We start from the raw sequence: 1,742 nt of genomic DNA, 5'->3' as shown, positions 1-1,742 counted from the left end.
GCACAGCAGCTTCGGCGGAGCGGGGAGCGATCCGAGGCAGAGAGAGCAGCTGATTCCGAGGTGCCGCTCCCTCTCGAGTCCTCGTGCGGCGCTGTGGGAAGCGCCGGTCTTCACGTGGAGGACGAGGAGCAGAATCCAAACTCTGTTTTGGTTTGGTGCCTTCTGCTTCTCATACCCTGTCACAGCAGTTGCAGTCAGACATTGTTCTTTGCTGTTTTTTTTCCCCAGAGCTGTAGGCGCCAGTTCGCGGGTGTTTCAGGTGATGTGGGTTATGTTGCCTACCCTTTGTTCCTAGGTCAGAGTCCCTCTGCTACACTGGCCATGGAGTCAGAGATTAAGGCTGAGAGGAAACCATTAGACCTTCAAGGCCGTTAGACTTTGAGGTGTTTCCTCAGCTGCCGTCACTTCCCTTCGTTGGATTCAGTCACCACTATTTGATAGAAGCGTTTTCAGAAAAGCATTCAGGGAGCAGTACCAAAAAAGCAGGGAATCCATCACTTCCCTTCATCATGATTAACACTCCGTAGCCTTAGAAGTGTTTTTTCTCAGTTTAAACTGGTTTCGGCTCCAGCCCAGCGTTTTTGTTAAGTCTCTCTCTCCCAGACTGCAGAGCCCCTTAGCCCCTTGTTTCTGCGCCAGATGACGTTTTGTATTTTCTCAAGTTACCTCTCCATCTTTATTTTTGCTAAAATTACCAACTGATGTCTCCAGGTCTTTTGGTCCAAGGCTTTTTGTGATTTCCTCTCTGCGGGTCTGAACTCCCAGCCATGAACCCTGACAGACTGATCATTAGCCCATTTTGGCAGCTGATGTATACAATATTGAAGGAAATGGGCTTTAGAGGAAAGCCGTGTTTTAAATTGATTTTTATTTTTTCGTAGATGCTGCTTACTCGCTAGAATGAAACGTAGTTGTGTTCACTTTCTCTTTCTCCTCCTGTCTTCATTCTGTTCTAGATACGAAGGTCGTAGGAAGAGCCAGGAGAATCTTGGGCTTTTCTCCTATTATCATAGGAAGACACGTTAGAAAAATTTGTATGGTGTATTTGGAAGACATATCAAGAAATTAAGGAAAAGCCGCCTCTGCGCTTGTCTGTACAGTAAACCTGCCAAGGGAAGACAACGGTGCATGAATATTAATGTGCTATACTCTCATACCAAAGATTTTATTAACTAGCTTCATCAATATTGTGTTGCCTCAAGATGTATTCAGAATTTCAGCTCGTGTGCCCTTCCTTATGGGAAGGGACCATTTATTTTTGTAAACGCTTATTTTAAAGTATTTATCATTTGGATTAAAAAAAAGAAAAAATATTTTTTAATACGGACTTTAAAATGATATCCTAAGCAATCGTGGGTCTTAAGCCATGCTTGCCTTTGTGTTTTATACTGGAATGAAGGATTGCAACTGTTTCAAGAGTAGTAGCCTGTCTTTTGTGACAATTAATTTAAGAAAAGCACTTGAAGACACGCACTCGAAGCCTTACTAAGCGGATCCCCATCTCAGGATTGTCTGCTTGGTCTAGATCCTTTTTCTTTACTGCCTGTGCCCAGGTGGGCGCTGGCACCCCTGAATTTTATCACTGCCAGTTGCCTTCATGAATGCCTCAGACTTGCCGCCGTTTCCGATTCTCCCGCTCGTGCCTCGCCCCAGTCTGCCTTGGCCACCTTCACACTCGCCCACTGGCCGCCGTTTGGATGCGCTGGAGCTGGGTCCCAGCGTGCGGAGGGTCCCAGGGACTG

At 46.2% G+C, this 1,742-nt stretch overlaps 1 protein-coding gene across 2 annotated transcripts in view; it reads left to right on the top strand.

The window, feature by feature from the left end:
• Positions 1-1,293, top strand: part of LOC104279182 (chromosome unknown open reading frame, human C9orf89) — a 7,450-nt gene extending 6,157 nt beyond the window's left edge. Inside the window, exon 5 of one of the 2 annotated variants that reach the window (XM_009876375.1) lies at positions 957-1,293. In XM_009876375.1, the coding sequence (XP_009874677.1) occupies positions 957-1,069 (113 nt within the window). In that variant the 3' untranslated portion in view covers positions 1,070-1,293. The remainder of the gene's footprint in view (positions 1-956) is intronic. The other variant, XM_009876376.1, reaches the window with a different exon arrangement.
• The last annotated feature ends 449 nt before the right edge of the window (positions 1,294-1,742 follow it).

The sequence above is a fragment of the Apaloderma vittatum genome, unplaced genomic scaffold (genome assembly GCF_000703405.1).
Source record: "Apaloderma vittatum isolate BGI_N311 unplaced genomic scaffold, ASM70340v1 scaffold12999, whole genome shotgun sequence".
NCBI classification, from domain to species: Eukaryota; Metazoa; Chordata; class Aves; order Trogoniformes; family Trogonidae; genus Apaloderma; species Apaloderma vittatum.
Note: the sequence above shows the minus strand (reverse complement) of the source record. Positions and strands in the feature narration are given on the sequence as shown.